Source organism: Salvelinus sp. IW2-2015, linkage group LG12, assembly GCF_002910315.2.
Source record: "Salvelinus sp. IW2-2015 linkage group LG12, ASM291031v2, whole genome shotgun sequence".
NCBI lineage: Eukaryota > Metazoa > Chordata > Actinopteri > Salmoniformes > Salmonidae > Salvelinus > Salvelinus sp. IW2-2015.
Window position 1 is genome coordinate 10,501,262 of NC_036852.1, and position 18,220 is coordinate 10,519,481.

Here is an 18,220-nt window from a genome sequence, read left to right on the forward strand (position 1 = left end):
GTGTGTGTCCTGGTTGGAGGATTCCAGATTTCTTGCTTGTTCCCTCCAGAGTCGGGGAATTTTCCAACCGTGATTTCTTTAAAATATAATTTTTAAACAAATCTCTTCCATTAAATGTGACTGCCATAGACACTCCAAGTCATTTAGACGTTTGATTAAAATCCTCTAGAAGAGTTACTTTAGCAATTTGCCCATTTATTCTACTACAGAAAAAGCTAGTAAAAAGCTGTTATGCCTTAAGGCTGGGATACCTTGCATGACCTGTATCTATCCGTTTGACAGGAAAAAGTAAATCGTATAATATGTAATATCATTCCGAGAGGAACGATGTTGTAAAATATCCCCAGGCTAAAGTGTATCACATTACGTGACATACTGTACCTTTCATTATCATTCTTGATTAAACATTGAACAGCATAAATATATTATTTCTTACATGAATAAGGAAGCGTTGAAYTTGATACTTTGGAACCTGTCATGTGTCATGTGAAGCATGTTTCTTGTTTTAGTTTGTCTCAGAGATTAGCACAACTTCCTTTCACAGACACTCAATAGTCCCAAAACAACCAAGAGCATTTTGCGATCCGAACAAAGCAGAACCATTAATACAATTTTAAACTTGGAAGTCTAAATGTGAGGGTAGAGGGTTGCTAGCTGGTGGAACCACAACACTGTCTTTCACACCTCCGATATGCTCAACCAAGTGGAAAACTCACACGCACACACACAACTTCAGAGGCTGCTACAGAGGAGGTGAGATGGAGTGAAAGACAGGATTAGTGAGAGAAGGAGGGAGTGTGAGACATAAGACACTGTATACAGAAAGTAGGGGGAGGAGGGCGAGAGTGAACCATCGCTGATTGGATCGTTCACACACTCGACTGTCAGGTTACTGCCTCACACAACACTCAAATCAGCGTGAGAGAAACTTTTGCCTTCCCTATCTGTCGCGCACACACACACTGTCCGCTCATACGGAATCAGTGGAAAAACAGGTGAAATCACTCGTGTTAGTGTCTTCTAAAACCCACAAACAGGTTAAAAGATGTGTGTGTGTGAATGTATTTGTCCATGAGTACAGTAAACTAGGGTTGGGCGGTATCTAGATTTTCATACAGTCATATCGTTTCTGTACCATATTACCGAATGTGTTACACAATGGCCGCTATTTATAATATATATATATTTTTTAAATTACATAACAGGGATCTTGATCTAGGAGGGGATTGAATGTCTTTGCTGTAGCCAACAAGCTTGATCTTTACATCTAGCCCCTTAGCTAGCAGTTAGCAAACCGGATAACATTTTTTATTTTTTTAAAGGGGTGGATCAGCTCTAATATTGCGGAAAGATTTCTGGAAGCAAAGTAATTGTCTGCATCATTTCCCCCATATATTTTTGGGGTAACTATATCCACACACACACTTTTTGTTGTTGAATATACCTTTATTATTCCCTTATTCCACCCCTCCCCCAATTGGAGTAAACTAATAAACAATAACACTTAAGCGTCTACCTTATACACATTTTACAGACAATCTATTTTACAATACGGTAGTTATATTTTGTTTGTTTTTAGTCCTTCCTCCATTTCTGATGTCCATCCAGTTTGATTTCTATTTGTAACTGCTATTGCACAAATTTCTGAACCTATATACATTTTACAGACCCCGTATGTTTAACATTGGTTATTATTAACATCTTGTTATTAGTCCCCACCCTTCAGCTCCATTCAACCCCTCCCATATATCTCTTAACACCATCCATTTTGGATTTCTATTTATCTGATAACATTTAATTGACATCTTAGATTTGTTATATTTATACTTAACTTATGGTGGTTATAAGCAGTGGCGTAGTGGCCCTACCCCCGCGAGGCAGGGGGTGCTCACACCCCAAAAAAGTCTACACACATAAATTATTTTTAACGGTATTGAAAATCATACCGTCTGTATTTCGAAACACCCCGGTATACGGTATATCACCCAAGCCTACAGTAAACACACAATGCGTGGTGGTTAGTGAGACCAGAGTGGTTAGCGGACATGGTTAGTGTAGTTAGCACCAAGGTAGCCAGATGGCTAGGGCCAGACGCTAGCTAGACGGCTAACCAGAAACTAGYTAGCAGACGTGGACACTAACAGTGCAACACACAGACAGACGGTTAGGCAGGGAGCTCTGCTGTCCGTGTGACTGACGATGCTGCAGACAGGCAGTACAACAAGATTTAGTTAAGTGAGCMCACAGGTTAGCGAGAACTAGCATGGTTAACAGCTAGCCAGACGGTAACTAGCCAACATAGACACTACACGCAGACAGACAAGTAGTCTGTGTGACTGACTTACTAACAGTGCAGCAGACAGACAGGCAGTACAAGTGGTGGTTCGTGAGACCAGAGGTTAGCAYGTAACGTGAATTAGTATTAGCGTGGTTAGCAGCTAGCTAGCCAGAGGGCTAATGACAGAGGCTAGCTTTCAGACGTGGACACGCAGACAGACAGGTAGACAGGACGCTGTCTGTGTGACTGACTTACTGACGTTGCTGCATACAGACAGGCAGTACTCCTCCGACTCAAAGTTATTGCGGTTGCCCCCGCAGCCGCCATAGATGAATTGGGCACAGCGGCCCTCCTCGCGGTCAAAGTACCAGCGTGCAAGCATGGCACGGCATGGGCCCGTCTCCGCATTCGCCCAACACACCTCTGGTAGGGGGGCAATGAGCCGTCAGCACACACACACACAGGGTGAGTCCCAAATGGCACCCGGCCTATTCCCTACATAGGCCTCTGGTCAAAAGCAGTGCACAATGGGCCCTGGTCAAAAAGTAGTGGACTATATAGGGAATAGGGTGCCATTTGGAACACATTCTTATAATCGTACAGGCGTGAGCATACCAATGGTGTGTGAACTTACACACACACACCACTGTAATGKCATACACTCGGGTGAAATATGGGTGGTGGAATGGGGATTTAGCTGAATTMCTACTAATTTAGTGGTGACTTTCTAGTTTGCCTGCCCCCCCCCCCCCAATTCCACCCCTGCATACACTCACTCAACCTTTAAATAGACAAGCAGAGTAAATTATGTACACACACACACACGGTCCCTGGCCCTCCCAGTCCCTCTCACCTCTGACCACTTCCTCCACAGACTCGGTGGTAGTAGTAGTGGTGGTGGTAGTCATGGCGATGTTGGTGGTGGGCTCGCTATCGTCGCGCTCGTCAATGACGTCATCGTCATCATCCTCCTCGTCGTCGTCCTCATCCCCGTCTCCATCCTGGTCGTTGTCCTGCCCCTCCTCTTCCTCATCTTCCTCTACCATGGCAGGGGATGTCTCCTCTGTCACCTCCTCCTCCTGTTGTTGCTGGGGTGTGAATCCAGCTGGATCTGCTGCCCCCCGTGCCATACTGCGAGAGGGATGATTGGGGGAGAAGGATAGAGGTAGTTAGAAAGAGGGAGAGAAATAGGGGGGGGGGTGAGGATGTGTGTGAGTAACGTGGTTATGAGTGAGTGTACTGTGTGTGAGTGCTGGTATAAGTATAATCTCGCTCCCAGACACTTCTGCCCAAATGGGCAAAAAGTCTGGTGGATCAGCGAGTCAAACTTAGCTGCTGTTAGYCACTACCGAAAGACCGGTAGAAACTCCAGGCGCATAGGCATTGGCTTAATRTACCAACCAATCACCTCTCACAACACCTTCCCCCTACCCTGTCATGTGTCATGTGCACTTCAGTTTACGTTCAGCCTCGCAGTCGTGTGATTAGCTMAAATTAAATGACAAATACTTTACTCAGTAKGTCACTCCCATAGAATTCTATGGTCTCTCCCACTAAGGCCAACTTTGAATTGTTGATATCCCAGGCTGATATGCACTGTGCACAATAGCCTGGGGACGAGGATAGTATAAGTATGAATGTAAGGGAGTACTGTATGAGCTCCTGTGTGTGTACCTGTTGTCAGTGTAGTCAGTCTCGGCTCCTCCCCACCACACATCCGAGTCGTCCTCGTCCTGCTCAGTRCTGTCGGTCTCCCTGTCTGACGGACAGCACACAAACTCCACCCCCCGGAAACGGTCGATGCCGCACGGCAACAGCATCCCGTAGTCGTGGAGATTCAAAGTGCGGTCTCCACAGGACTGGGTGAGAGAGGGATGGGGCAGTTAGAGCAAGGGCTGCGTGTACCAAGAGTAGGAGYGCTGATCTAGGATCAGTTCCCCCCTGTCCATGTCAATCTATTCATGGTGATCTAAAAGGCAAAACTGATCCTAAATTGGCACTTCAACTCTGAGAATTGATTCATACAGCTCCAGGTTTTGTGAATTATACACTACATGCCCAAAAGTAGGTGGACACCTGCTTGACAAACATCTCATTCTAAAATCATGGGTATTAATATGTAGTTGGACCCTCTTTGCTGCTATAACAGCCTCCACTCTTCTGGGAAGGCTTGCCACTAGATGTTGGAACATTACTGCGGGGACTTGCTTCCAATCAGCCACAAGAGCATTAGTGAGGTCAGSCACTGACGTTGGGCGATTAGGCCTGGCTCGCAATCAGCGTTGTATGCATGTACGCGTGATCTCACCTCTTTGGCCACAGTGTGCCAGTGCAGGTGGCTCTCACACATGTCCATGCGCTCCTGGTGCAGGAACTTGCACTTATCAGGAACCAGCAGGGCATCACTGACAAACTCCCCCACTGCACCATGCACAAACAGAGCCAATTAATATAAAGACATAAGAACTAAAAAAACATCAGCCAACAACAAAATAACCACTTTTTACTAAGGGATGGAATTCAAATAGTACAAACGCACACATAAATCTCAATTTATCCCTCAATCTCTTTTTCTCTCCCCCCTCACATACACACAACACATATTTTGCCCCTACACACAGTCAACCCCACCCAACACACCCCTATGCACACTCAAGCCTCCCCACACCCCACCCCACCCCCATACAGTGCATTTGTACCTAGGCATCGGTAGGGCACCACGATGTGCAGGTGACTGCGGCACTGCTTGCGGCCCTTCTTGCACCAGTTCTGGACGCTGACTGGCTGGTTGGCCTCCACCACGTTGGTGATCTGCAGCTCNCCTAACAAAATTAATTTCCATGTCTATGGACATTATAGTAGGTCCTCTGTAGCTTAGTTGGTAGAGCATAGTGCTTGCAACGCCAGAATACTACTGCTGCAGGTAGCCTAGTGGTTAGAGCCTGTCTCTTATACACATCTAGATGTGTATAAGAGACAGCCCCCATACAGTGCATTTGTACCTAGGCATCGGTAGGGCACCACGATGTGCAGGTGACTGCGGCACTGCTTGCGGCCCTTCTTGCACCAGTTCTGGACGCTGACTGGCTGGTTGGCCTCCACCACGTTGGTGATCTGCAGCTCGGGGTATACCTGGGAGAGAAGAAACACGGAGTCTGTCTATCATTATCTCCTTTCACCCCCCCATCCCATTTTCTATCTATGATTGATCTCTCATCCTCCCTCATCATCACCCATCTGTCCCACCATCTGTTCACAGGGCGGTGAGCACTCTTTTTCGCTCACTCCCAATCACTGTTCGTCCACATCCTCCCATCTGTCCCTAACATCCGGTCACAGCCCTCTCGCTTCCTTACTCCCCCCTCTCTCTATATCCCCCTCTCCCCTCTTAATTGTTCTCAGTTCTTCTCTAATCCACCTCTCCAAGTATTACTTTGTTCTGCTCCTCTCATCCAATTACTTCACTAACTCACTCCACCCCTCCTTTCCTCCCTTTCAATTGGTTTGTCATTTATCCACCGTTTCCCTGACCCAATTCTTCTCAATCTCCATTTTAACAGCATTACACTCCAACTCCTCTCTATGCACATGCATTTCGGTTGTCTCTTTCTCTCCCTCCCTTTAGTTTATTCATCACACAATTCAGAGTTCAACTGTATTGTGCCATGTAAATGAATTACATTTATTGATCTTGAACCCCCCCCCCCCTCCCTCCCCCCTCCCCCCGCAATACTGCAGGGTGACGATTTGGCTCTTGATTCTTCAGCTCCCCCCNTGCAGGGTGACGATTTGGCTCTTGATTCTTCAGCTCCCCCCAACTCTACCACCTTCCCTCCCGCCTAGCAATATGTAGCTCTTGATTCACGTCTCTCTCCTCCCCATCTATCCCCCCTTCCTCTCCCACCTCCGGGCAGTCCTGGTTGATGCCAAAGACACCCTTTCTACTCCCTCTTCTCTCCTCCTACCAGTACTGCAGGATGCTGATACATTTGGATACATCCCTCTCTCATTCCCCTCCCTGTCCCTTCTCTCCCACGTGTGTTCTCACTTTGCAGTATTTTTGCATTGCATGTTGTTGTATTATAGTGCATTTATATTGTGTATAGGTCCCGTGTGGCTTAGTTGGTAGAGCATGGCACTTCCAACGCCAGGGTTGTGGGTTTGATTCCCACGAGGAACTAGTACGAACAAATTTGAAAATGTATGCACTCTGGATAAGAGCGTCTGCTAAATTACATAAGTGTAATTAGTACGGTGACCTAACAAAATTAATTTCCATGTCTATGGACATTATAGTAGGTCCTCTGTAGCTTAGTTGGTAGAGCATAGTGCTTGCAACGCCAGAATACTACTACTAATAATAATGTGGGTGCTTTCATTTGTCCTATTTCATACATGTGCAAGTGTGTATTATATACGCATATGTGAATTGAAAATGAGTTATGCATATCCCACTCCCTGACACACCCTTGGAGAATAAGTCATTACTGATGGTGATCCTGGAGCAATTAGGGTTAAGTGCTTTGCTCAAGGGTACGTCAGATTTTTCACAGAGTCGGCTCAGGGATTCGAAGCAGCGATCTTTAGGTTACTGGCCCAACACTCTTAAAGGGACACTTCGGGATTTTGCCAACGAGGCCACTTTACTTCTCCAGAGTCAGATGAACTCGTGAATAACATTATGTCTCTGTGTCCAATATGAAGGAAGTTAGAGGTAGTTTCGCAAGCTAATGCTGACTAGCGTGTAGCGCTATGAATGAAAGTCTATCAGGTCTTGATGGTCGAATTGCTGCAAAGAAACCACTACTAAAGGACACCAATAAGAAGATACTTGCTTGGGCCAAGGAACATGAGCAATGGACATTAGACTGGTGGAAATGTGTCCTTTGGTCTGGAGTCCAAATTGGAGATTATTGGTTCCTGCAGCGATACGCCATCCCACATGGTTTGGGCTTAGTGGGACTATCATTTGTTAATCAACAGGACAAATGACCCATCACACCTCTAGGCTGTGTAAGGGCTATTTTACCAGGAAGACGAACCTCAAATATATTTMGATTTTTTGGTTACTACATGATTCCATGTGTTATTTCATTGTGTTGATGTCTTCACTATTATTCTACAATGTAGAATAAAGAAAAATATATAAAGGAAAACATTTGAATGAGTAGGTGTTCTAAAACTTTTGACCGGGAGTGTACATTAAGTTATTGTATCGTATCATATCATATCATATCCAACCCCAATCTCCATCTCCATACCTCCTGACAGTACTGCAGGATGCCCTCCTTGGTACCGATACAGCTCTTGGTGCCGGAGGGGTCTGACTCCCATTTGCCGCTCTGGACATCCACATGCATGTTGAGCTTCCCACAGAACATAGCCACCTGGGGCTCCGCCAGCAGGCCCATCCCACCATCTGTCGGCACCTTGAGAGGGAGGGAGAAGTGGAGGGAYGGAGAGACAAAAAGAGAATTGTTCATTTACTCTCGTTCTGTAGTATTAGGTAGGCATGTGCGAGAAGTGAGAAATCCAAATGGTCCGCAGAAAATATTTGATACAACATTTTACGAAAAAGGTTCCTTTCATTTAGCTTTTATTTATACAGTTTGCTGTCATTGTTGTTTGCCAGGGAGACTTGTTCAAGATGGCAGTAGTTTCTAAAACATGCTCCACAAAGAATTGGCAATACATGACACATAGAACAATATAATACAAAGAATGTTTAAAAAATACATTTTCATAAAACGTCAGAATGATGTAGAGAAGGAATGGATGGAGGGAATAGAGAGGACAGTGATGGGAGATTGGAGAAACACACTTTCAGTTTAAGGAAGAGAACGGGGTAATGATTAAAGAAAAAAAGCRGGAGAGGCAGGAATAAGAGGAGAACAAAGACGGAAAAATAGGGGGAAGATGGCTTGAGGTRTAAGTGGGGAAAAGACAAAGGGCTGAGGGAGGAGATAGCCCCTTTATTCGCAAACTACTTTTGATCAGGGCTCAATAGTGCGCCTTTGGGATAGATGCACAGATTAGAGTTTGGGTGGCGTTTCAGGCATGGACTTGTCGGAGCCTGAATGAGCCTGAATGAGGCTCCGGTGTGAGGTTCCCCTCAGTACAGGTCTAGGATCAGCTTCCCCTAACCCAATCCTAACTTTTAAGATATGTGGGAGAAATGCAAAACTGACCCAAGATCAGCATCCTAGGGGCAAATTCACACTACACCCATCAATGGCAAAAGGAGAGGCTTTCTTTGACGGTGAGAGAAAATAATTGCAACTGTAGACTTTCCTACTGAATTGTGATTGAAAACCCCATAGCACCATTGCAGTCTCATATGAAACCTCCCCAACCTAAAGCTTTTATACACGCAGGCACGCACACACATTGGACTGCATACACACGCACATATTCTCAATATCCTACAGGTGGCAGCACTGAGAAAGAACATGTACTGTAGTGTGCCAGCCTGCCAAGGGGTATGCATGCTTGGCTTGGCTCACGTGTGTGCGCGCCCCTTTGTTGTCCATCCAATGCCTATTCGCGGGTACTAATTATATTATGTAACTCTATTGATGTGTGTACATTATCTCTGCGAGTATGTTTGTGTGTGTGTGCGTATGTGTGTCCAATGCTACTGCATAAGGAGGTTTTGTAATGACAATCCTGTAAGAAGGGAGGTGGGGACAAACAAAAGACTGAAAGAAAGCATTGCACTAGGGAACGAGGGAGAAGAGAGAGAGAGCGAGAGGAGAGAAAGAGACTGATTGCATTGTGTTTTTCTATAATCTTGTTAGTGGTTTGGCAGTAAAACAAATGTTTGTGAAGTAGAGGATGACATACTGTGAATGGACTTGATTCTTTTCCGAGCTAATGCACAATGTAATCCTTATCCACACACACAGACAGTGCACGCACATTCACAGACACACACATTCACAGAAACACGCCCATTCAGACACGAGCACACGCCCATTCATATGCATGCGCACATTCATATGCACACGCCCATTCATTTGCACGCGCACACGCCCATTCATTTGCACGCGCACTCAGTGCACGCACACATTCTGGCATGCACGTGTACACACACACACTCTCAGACAGATCAGATTGCAATGTAGTTCTGAGGGACGGATGTGTCGCCTAAAGAAGTTCATGTCCTTCAAGCCAACCTGTTAGGCCACATGCCCTAGCGCCAAGCAAATCTGTAAATCCCTCAGACACATGCACACACACGCAGACACAGTGGAAAAACAGGTGAAATCACTTGTGTTAGTGTCTTCTATCAATCAAATGTATTTATAAAGCCCTTTTTACATCCGTAGAGGTCAAAGTGCCATACAGAAACCCAGCCGAAAACCACAAACAGCAAGCAATGCAGATGTAGAAGCACAGTGGCTAGGAAAAACTCCCTAGAAAGGCTGGAACCTACGAAGAAACCAGACTCTGAAGGGTGGCCAGTCCTCTTCTGGCTGTGCCGGGTGGAGATAACAGTACATGGCCATTTAAGGCCAGATTGTTATAAAACCCACAAACAGGTTAAAAGAAGTGTGTGTGTGTGTGTGTGTATTCGTCCATGTGTACAGTATCTAGATTTCCGATCATACCGTTTCTGTACAATACCAGTGTATACAGTATTACCAAATGTGCATAAAAGGGGCACTATAAAAAAAAATGCAACCCACAAAACCATTTAGGTAACAGGGATCTCTCTCCAGGAGGGGATTGAATGTCTGCTGTAACCAAGAAGCTTGACCTTGACATCAAGCCCCTTAGCTATCAAACCCGGATAACATTTGACATCTTAGATTTATTATATTTATACTTAGCTTGTAGTTATAAGTAGTGACACACCGCGAAACAGGGGGTGCCCAACCCCCCCCCACAAAAAGTATATACTAGGGTTGCAAAGGGTCGGAAACTCCGGTAAAATTCTGGAAATTTTCCATGGGAAGTTAAGCCCTGGAATTTGGCAGATTTTGCTTAAAGTCATCAAAAAAGTTAGATTATAACAGTGAACCTTTTTGTGGGATACACAAGGCAATTCTAGGTGACATATTTTGGTTAAACTATCCCCAATTCAATGGAATTGAGCCCTCTATCACATGTACAGCTGATTCTCAAGATCTTGCACACTAATGAGATGATATTGATACTACACTGTCTGAGGCAAGGACTACATGCTTTCTGGTAAGTTTTGATTATAATACTGGGTGGGGTGAATATACTTTATATGACATACATGATTTTTTGTTAACTAGTAAATAGTAGCCTACAGCAAAGTGTGTTTAAATCATTTCTACCTTGTTAACAATTTCTGCTAGTTAGTTTTTGCTACCATGTGAGTTTTGATGTTCAAGAGTTGGACAGTGAGGAGGTCCAGGGAGAAGACATGGAAGCCTGAGAGGAAGACAGTCTAGAAACTAAAGCTTTGGTTATCATTTTACAGATATATGTTGAAAAATGTTTTGGGGAGATATTATGGATCATTGGGGATCCTTCAATATTCCCTTTTGTTGTTCAGTGAAATCATCCCATGTGAAGAGTCAACTCATTTAAATAAAGTTCAATCGTAACTAAATTGTATTTTTAATTTCTATTGGAAGGATTTAATCATTTGCAATGGTGGTCTACTTATGATAAGGTAAAAGGTTTATGTTTCTGTCTCCATATGTATGGTAAATTTATCCAATGCAAAATACATCTACATTTAAAATGGTATTAATATGCATATATTTCCATTAATTCCCATGGAAGTTTCCACCTCTGAAAATCCCCAAAATGTGCAACCCTAGTTATACATATTTTTAACAGTAATGAAAATCAGTCTGCATTTCGAAATAACCCGGTATCTGTACTGAGTGAAGTAACGTAGCAGGCGTAACAAATGCCTGAGCGGTGCATTCCTGACGAGAAAAAAAAAATGTTGGGAGAGGTTCTGTTCTGCACTGGTCAACCAATCCTCCATGTGGAGGAGGAGTTAAGATGGAGTGTCGCCTTGTTAATGTCCAAAAGCAGAAGTCGCGTCACAGGCTCTTTCCATTTCCCCTGAAAACCGTATGCATCCAGTTGTTACCGACCCGCAGAGGGGGGGGGGGGGGGGGGGGGGGTCGTTTTTTCTACTTACTTAGACAAACTCATGGATACCATTTTTGTGTCTCTGCGTGCAGTTCAGAGAATAATTGAAGTTAGCAATCTCTAGCCTAGGGCAATTGCTAGAAGTCCCCTGGTACAATAGCCAGCGCCTCTCAAAAGTAGGGAAATAGACCTTCCAACTACTCCAAAACGGGGTGGTTGGCCTCCACTTTTTGCAACGGAAAACAACAATGAGTGTTTTCTTATTGGACAACTTCAAGAAGTCATTCTGCGTTTGTTAGTTTTCTTCGGTTTGGTGCAAAATGATCATGACCCTAGAGTCAGCTTTGTGTTGACATGTTCCAGAAGGCACGACCCAGGTGGTGAAGGTAGGCAACAACACCTCCACAAGGGTGAGTGCTCAGCCCCCATCCTGTACCCCCTGTTCACATGGCAATGCGCGTCTCCAACTTAATCATCAAGTTTGCAGACAAAAGTGGCAGGCCTGATTACCAAAATGGACGAGACAGCCTACAGGGAGGAGAGGGCTCAGGAAAATACCCTCTCCTCAACAAAATGAAGGAGCTGATCGTGGACAGCAGAGAGAGCACACCCCAATCCAAAACCACTGGTCTGCAGTAGAGAAGGTGAAAAGCTTTAAGTTCCTTGGCGTGCACGTTACTGACAAGCTGAAATTATCCATTCACAGACAGTGTGGTGAAAAAGGCGCAAGTGCTATTCAACCACAAACTTCTACAGATGCGCCATTGAAGTATCCGATCAGGCTGTATCGCCACCTGGTATAGCAATTGCAACCACAGGGCTCTCCAGAGGGTGGTTCGGTCAGCCAACACATCCCCGGGGCCACACTGCCTGCCCTCCAGGACATCTACAGCACCCAGTGTCACAGGAAGGCCAAGAAGATCAGCAAGGAGTCAGGACCTCAGCTACTGCAGCCATGGCCTGTTCACCCTGCTATCATCTACAACCGAGGACTGAAATACAGCTTCTATTTCCAGGTCATCAGACAGTTAAACAGTCACTTAGGCTTCCGCCCAGTACTCTACCCTGAACTTTAGTCACTGTTACTAGCCGGCTACCACCCGGTACTCACCTTGCACCTTAGAGACTGCTGCTCTATATAGTCATTGGACACTGTAGAACTGACCCCAATTAGTCAACGGGTCAATTGTTTGGCCGATAGGCTGTCAGTCAACTAAGATGTTCTTTTGTTGAGGAGTAGCAAAAAATATATAAATATATTTTAAAAAAATATATACATTACACACACACACACATATATATATATCACATCAATGTAAATCAAAACTAGCCGTTGAACTGATGCCTTTGCCCAGTGGGTAGATCTGCAGTTAGCTGAACATCTGCTTGTCAGTCATGTCATTTTCTTCTGTATATTTACACTAGTGGAAAGGTACACCTCCCTTGTGATGTGTGTGCAAGGTCAGAGTCTTAGTTCTGCTCTACAAGAAATCAATGGTGTAGAACAGGGTTCTCCAACTTTTGATCCAGCCCTGCAGTTACTGACAAACCTGATTCAGCTAATTCTGGTCCAGGAGAGACAACCTTTAGTTTAATATTTGAATAATGTGCATTACTGCAGGGCTGGATCAAAAGTCTGCACGCCAAATGATTGGAGTTGGAGAACTCTGTAGATCGGGTCAAATAACACATGACGCTCCTATACGCACATTATCATCCCAACCCAAACCATATTGCTTTGAATTTTTTTCTTTTCACATCGCTAGGTCCTTCCTGTTTGGCCCTGTCCGGGGTATCATCGGATGGGGCCACAGTGTTTCCTGACCCCTCCTGTCTCAGCCTCCAGTATTTATGCTGCAATAGTTTATGTGTCGGGGGGCTAGGGTCAGTTGGTTATATCTGGAGTACTTCTCCTGTCTTATCCGGTGTCCTGTGTGAATTTAAGTATGCTCTCTCTAATTCTCTCCTTCTCTCTTTGCCTCGCTCTCTCGGAGGACCTGAGCCCTAGGACCATGCCTCAGGACTACCTGGTATGATGACTCCTTGCTGTCCCCAGTCCACCTGGCCTTGCTGCTGTTCCAGTTTCAACTGTTCTGCCTGCGGCTATGGAACCCTGACCTGTCCACCGGACGTGCTACCTGTCCCAGACCTGCTGTTTTCAACTCTCTAGAGACCGCAGGAGCGGTAGAGATACTCTTAATGATCGGCTATGAAAAGCCAACTGACATTTACTCCTGATTATTATTTGACCATGCTGGTCATTTATGAACATTTGAACATCTTGGCCATGTTCTGTTATAATCTCCACCCGGCACAGCAGAAGAGGACTGGCCACCCCTCCATAGGCTGATTCCTCCTCTAGGTTTCTTCCTAGGTTTTGGCCTTTCTAGGAGTGTTTTCCTAGGTGCCGTGGCCTTCTACACCTGCCATTGTTTGCTGTTTTGGGGTTTAGGCTGGGTTTTCTGTACAGCACTTCGAGCTATTAGCTGATGCTACGAGGGCTATATAAAGCAACCTTGATTTGATTTTGATTTAAGGTCCAGTTATAAAAACGAGCTGAGCTGCGCCCCTAACATATTCCGTTTCCAGCCCAAAGTGAAATATAGGCATAGTTAGCTTGCCATGCCCCACTCCAAATCATCTGGAAAGAAGCAGTTCGTAACAAAAGCAGGCTGGCCATGGTCCAGTCAGTACTCACTGGAAAAGGCGAGCCCCCCAAAAAAAAGAAACAAAGCACAGTTTTCAAAAAAAAGGTTTTGGGGGGAACCAACATAGCGTGGAAAAAAAAAAAAGGTTATTGTTATCGAAAGACTACGATGACAATTCCCCTTTGTGACAACTGCTGATGTATAAAGGGACTTTAAGAACAGTGTTTGAAATTGACCCAGTTCCATGGTCCGCCCGCCCCCCCCCCCGCCTCTACTTATCACTTAGATGTTTAAGTGTCCTTAAAATGTGAAGAAAATTGGAACAGAGGCCTAGGTGGAGCAATCCCTAATTGCTTTTAGAACCTAACCGCTACTCTATGTGCTGAACACTCTCACCTCTCTCTAAAACACTCTCCAGTATTCAAATCACCTCATCTGTTTTTGCCTTGTAATCTGTCCTTCCTCTATTCCCTCGCTTCCTCCATCCCCCTCTTCTTCTCCATCCCTCTGCAAACACGTTGGGGGGGGGGGGGGGCCTGGGGAGCAGCAAATCCACTGCAGTCTTGTAATCAGACTGTTTGGAATGGAAAGGTTAGACAGAGCGAGAGCGAAAGCAACCACAAAGCGAGAGACGAAGAGGGGCGGGATAATAAATGGACAATGAGGCTTTGTGCGTATGAGGTTTCAAGTAAGGTGATGTACGTAAGGTGTTATAAAACTTGAAGCACCTGCGGAGTGGGTGAAGTTGCCCCTAGGATCTTAGTGCAGGAAATACAAAGCCTGACCAACAGTTTCCAGGTTACGGAACAGGGGAGGGAAAGCAGATCTCGATATATACCTTGGGAAACTTCAGCGCCGGAGCACAACCATCGTAGAACAGTATGATTAAAGTTCTCCTAGTTGCAGGGTTCAAACCATGAGAGAGAAGAGGACGGGAGAGAGAAAGCGAATAATAGAACCAGAGGACTAGTGAACATGAGGAGCAGTGCTTTTCCCATAGAAGCCACCTGCTCGCATCGTTGCCTTGCCACTCTCATCCATCGCGCAGCATGGCAATCTGCTCTATCGGCTGGCCAGCCGGGCCGGCAAGTAAGCTGGGTGGGGGATTACGCTGAGCTGCCTGGCCGAGATATCCCACAGAGGGCCCAATCCACACTGATACCACCCATGGTACCCTCCTGCTGCTGTCACAACAAGATACTGTTGTCTCACTACTGCACCATCGAACTAGATATTGCATGTAAAGTACCCCACATAAGACCATATTGGAGGTAACACAGACCTATGTACTGTTGTCGTAAGCACACAGTAAAAAGGCTAATACAGTTGACTTAAGCTTCATTTAGGGAAATGCAGGAATAACAGTCCCGGCTCGCAACATCAAGAGTTTTCCCCACAAACGGCCAACAAACAATTTATACCTGTGCAATTAATGGTCAACCGCGGCACACCAAATGTAAAGKGATAGCACATCGGGCAATTCTCTGGGAGAATCGGGAAGAAAGGCATTCGACCAGACTGCTCCTAAGTGTAATTCACATAGAAATGACAGTACTCCCCAATGTAAATCTACCTTAATCCAAAGCGTGGTACTGCTGGTACTAGCCTTACTAGCACAGCACATGGGAGACTGCTCTCATCAATCACGCCTTTGGCGCTGGTGCACTGCATTGGTTAGTGATCCCAGTTGCACACGTCTTCACCAGCAAAAAGGTGATGCCATGGAAACTAGAACACGCATTACAATAGATCCAGCCACCGCCTGAAAACACAGGGAAGATTTGCCTCATCCTGAAAGTGGGCCATGAAACACACAGYGTCCGTTTCTGAAAATAAAGTCAGTCAATCCTATACCCACGCATAATCTTTGGACAGCGCCTAGCCAGCTGGCTGCTGGTACTAGTAGGAACATACTTACACAGAGACAAACTATCAACGTGGCTTACTTTCTATGATAGTGTGTAAGGGAAGCAGACCTGGGTATATTGCATTAACAGAAATTACRGTAACCAAACAAACATTGTAGATTAGAAATGGGAATTAATGGTAAATGTACTACTCATGTGCCATCCCTGCGGCCTCCGCAATGGATTAGACCACTGAGAAAGGTGTCAAAGACATGCAATAAATACTGTTTTTACTCTAAGAGTTCAAAAAAGGATCGGTCAACCAACAGCCTACCAACCAAACAATCCACCAGTCGACAAAACAATAAAAATAAAAATGGGGTCAGCCCTACACAGGACAAAAAGTTATTTGAATTGAATCATGGCCTCATTTCAGTCGGGTSACCTCGTTCAGTGACCTATATTGAAACCAGACAAAACATACCAGGTCTCTATCACRCATCTTTAAGCACACATGATCTTTGCTCCATATTGTATCCAAGAGTCACAGKCTTTGCGTCAGTATTGACTCGTTTGGTTTAACAGAAAACTTGCCTGGTACCTATTGTCCAGTGAGAATGTGTCATTGTGCTATTATTGGTGGGTCACTGACCGTTCCTCTAGCTCGACCAATGGGTATAGGGTGCTTCCCATTGGTTTGCATGGGGATCTCGTGGGTTTTGACCAGGGGTTATAATTCTTCCGGCTGGGTCCACCCTCTGCTTTGTCATTCTATTAGCATGAAAACTAACATGCACACCTGCACCTCGTATGCATGCACGTGCAGTGGCGTACATACACACTGAAGAACAAGTGTATAATATCATCACACACACACATTGATTTAATCCTCCCAGGCCCTGTTCTGTGAACCAGTCCCACAATCCCGGGGCGGCAATCATTCTGGCTCTGTTGCGGTGGTGTTATCGGAGTGTCCCAGGCCTGCCACTGGGATCAGCTTCAGACCTAGGGAGACCCTCTGGCGGAGCGAGTGTCGCCCGAGATCAGCTATTATGTCTGGAGAGTGTACGGACACRGGAGTCTGGAGAGTGTCCTCTGCCTGTCTCTAGCCACCAGAGACACAGAGTGCGTCTGAAATGGCACCCTATTCCCCATGTAGTGCACTACTAGTACAACACTCTATGGTCTGTCTTGCTCCCTGGCTGTGTTTGAAATGTGCTCTGGTCAAAAGTTGTGTACTCTAAAGGGAATAGGATGCCATTTTAGATGCAGCCAGGCCGTATAGAGACAGACCATAAACAGATTGAGAAGAATGACAGACAGATACTGAGTAGACAGACACAACAATGACTGGGGAGGAAAGAGACATAGCCAGAGGCCTTGTATAAAAACGTAGACAGACTGACTTACAAACAAATAAAAATACTTTGAATACTACTTAAGTAGTTTTCTTGGGTATCTTTACTATATATATATATATTTTTGACTACTTTTAATATACTCCACTACATTCCTAAAGAAAATATGTACTTAACACCCATTTTCCCTGACACCCAAAATAACTTGTTACATTTCAAATGCTCAGGCACAACAGCAATATGGTCCAATTCAGGCACCTATCATCCCTACTGCCTCTGATCTGGTGGATACTAAACACATATTGCGCATGTAAATTGTGTCTGAATGTTGGAGTGTGCCCCTGGCTGTCCTTAAATCAAAAGGAAAAAAATGTAAATTGTGCCATCTGGTTTGCACAATATAAGGAATTTGATGAATAGCATTTACTTTTACTCAAGTCTGACAATTGTACTTTTCCACCACTTTTACTCAAATAGTATTTCACTGGGTGACTTTCACTTTTAGTCTAGTCATTTTCTATTAAGGCATCTTTACTTTTACTCAAGTTAGTACTTTTCCCACCACTGACCTTGAGGACAGAGCCCTGTTCTGTTTGGAATACGGGTTGGACGCTATGGGAAAATGGTACATGTGTGTAGTGTGTGTGTGTGTGACGCTATATGAAGGTGTGTGTGTTGTATGCTTCCGGTGGTGTCTCTGGACGGCTCTCGATAGGGTAGGTTGGGATGTGGAAGAGTGTGTTACCCATGATTGGGACCGCGTCGCGCGTTCGTTTCCTTTGTGCAGACTCCATTACACTGCCCGGAACGGAAGATGGTTTGCCGTGGCATGAGTCTTTTCTCTGGGGAGATGTGGCTACTGTGTCCTATGGCGAGTGCGTATAAAATGTGAAATCAGGGTGTTCTGTTATTTCATGCACTTTTTTTTAATAGGAAGTCCAGTTTAGAGAATTCGTTACTTAAGTGACAGTTACCAAGTTCCCAAAAGTTGGGAACCTATATCGGATT

The 18,220-nt window shown here is 45.1% G+C and overlaps 1 protein-coding gene across 1 annotated transcript in view; it reads right to left on the bottom strand.

Moving 5' to 3' along the window:
• The window catches only part of appa (amyloid beta (A4) precursor protein a), a 40,100-nt gene that overhangs the window by 9,278 nt on the left and 12,602 nt on the right, over positions 1 to 18,220 (bottom strand). Inside the window, 7 exon segments of the mRNA XM_070445857.1 lie at positions 2,481 to 2,701; positions 3,132 to 3,409; positions 3,953 to 4,137; positions 4,587 to 4,699; positions 4,978 to 5,100; positions 5,281 to 5,410; positions 7,540 to 7,707. Of these exon segments, the coding sequence (XP_070301958.1) occupies positions 2,481 to 2,701; positions 3,132 to 3,409; positions 3,953 to 4,137; positions 4,587 to 4,699; positions 4,978 to 5,100; positions 5,281 to 5,410; positions 7,540 to 7,707 (1,218 nt within the window).